The 1722-nt window shown below is 35.0% G+C and overlaps 1 protein-coding gene across 1 annotated transcript; it reads right to left on the bottom strand.

The window, feature by feature from the left end:
- Nucleotides 1–674: 674 nt before the first annotated feature.
- Nucleotides 675–1436, bottom strand: LOC139426512 (jerky protein homolog-like). The gene has a single exon (XM_071185733.2). It carries the CDS (start codon nt 1434–1436, stop codon nt 675–677), a length of 762 nt encoding a protein of 253 aa, XP_071041834.2.
- Between the last annotated feature and the right edge of the window lie 286 nt (nt 1437–1722).

Below are 1722 nucleotides of genomic sequence, written 5' to 3'. Positions count from 1 at the left end.
AATGTATATTTTAACAAATACAAAGGTTATACAGATACACCACATGCAATTCATATTTTTACGATAATTAAGGAGTTCTTACTTAAAAAAGTCCTTAATTGTTTTTTGTATAACTTTACTTTGGCGTTTTTCCGCAGGAATGTTTCGCCATTTTATTAAAGATAACAGGATTGCTGGTGTTGCTTCTTCTTGTTGTTCTATGTATTCAATAGCACTTTCGATAGCTTTTAATCCATCTGTATGCGAAATTTTCATATATCGATTTTCATCCTCACTGTCTTCATCACTAGATTCCTCTTCCTTATTCACAGTATTGACGATCATTTCATCCGTAATTTCTTGTTGCTCGTCAGCATTTATCCAATCACGTACACCCTCTTCGTTTATTGGCTCAGCTAGTGGCAGTTTAATGACTAAATCCAAAAGCTCATCACTACATTCATTGGACTTTCCGTGATGTTCTGTACTCTGTGTATCGATAATTTTCCTCCACGACTTTTTTATGGTGTCTGATTTTACTTCATCCCATGCCTCAGCTATCCAGTAGACAGCATCCTTTACATTTAAACTTTTAAGTGTCTCAGGAACACTTTTATTTTCCTCAATTCCTTCAATAAGAAATTTTTGTAATTTCTTTCGATAATTTCTCTTCATGTTCTCCAAAACACCTTGATCTAAAGGCTGAATAAGTGATGTGACATTGGGCTGTAAAAAAGGGCTTTAATGTTGTCACTGGCCAATTCATCATCATTCGGATGACATGGAGCATTGTCAAGCAGTAATATTGCTTTCCTTGGAAGATTTTGATTTTTTAATAATGTCTCTACGTTAGGAACGAATTCATCAAAAAACCATTTTTTGAACAAATCCGCATCCATCCAAGAACTTTTTTGATTTTTGTAATACACTGGTAAACTTGGAACATGAACGTTCTTAAATGCTCTAGGTTTTTTCGACTTGCCAATCAACATTGTTCTTAGTTTTAGGTTTCCAGATGCATTCAAACATGCTAATATTGTTACCCTTTCTTTACTTATCTTGTACCCCGGAGCTGACCTTTCATTCTTTGCCGCAAGAGTTTTTGAAGGCAACATTCTAAAGTCAAGTCCTGTTTCACCGCAATTGAAAAGTTGCTCCATTTTCAGACTTTCTTTTGCAATGAAATTTTTAAAATTTTCTTTGAATTTAATCACCTCCTCACAGTCAGCTGATAACTTTTCTCCCGATAAATTTAATTGACGAATTCCATATCTCTTTCTCCAACGATCCAACCATCCACTACTAGCAGTGAAATCTTCTCCAGCATAGAAAAGTTTATTAAAGTCCAATGCTTTTGCTTGTAGCATAGGCCCTGATATTGGACTTCCCTTTTCTCTCAAATGTGTGAACCATAGGAATAATGATTCGGATGTTTTTTCGAATTCGCACTTTTTCATTGTTTTTCGTAAACTGCAATTAGCCTTTTCTGCACTCCATATTTCTATTTCATTTCTTTTCCAGTCGCCAATAGTAACTTCTCCGACTCCGAGAAGTCTCGATATATCTTTATTGTTTCACCTTTATCTAATCTTTGAATTGCTACTAATTTTATTTCTATAGAAACAACAACTCGCTTTCTCTTATTGCTACTCATTTCGAATCTGTAGAATTGACTGAATGTAACCACTGTACTTTTTCCCGCAATACAATTTCCCGATTCCAGGGAGGGAATCATGTGACCAG

The sequence above is a fragment of the Parasteatoda tepidariorum genome, chromosome 5 (assembly GCF_982258835.1).
Source record: "Parasteatoda tepidariorum strain Cologne lab strain chromosome 5, Ptep-v5.0, whole genome shotgun sequence".
NCBI classification, from domain to species: domain Eukaryota; kingdom Metazoa; phylum Arthropoda; class Arachnida; order Araneae; family Theridiidae; genus Parasteatoda; species Parasteatoda tepidariorum.
The sequence above is the reverse complement of the archived record's forward strand: the minus strand, read 5'-3'. Positions and strand labels throughout refer to the sequence as shown.

Coding starts and splice junctions, on each gene's coding strand:
- LOC139426512 (XM_071185733.2), bottom strand. CDS start 1,436: ATGAAAAAGTGCGAATTCGAAAAAACATCCGAATCATTATTCCTATGG.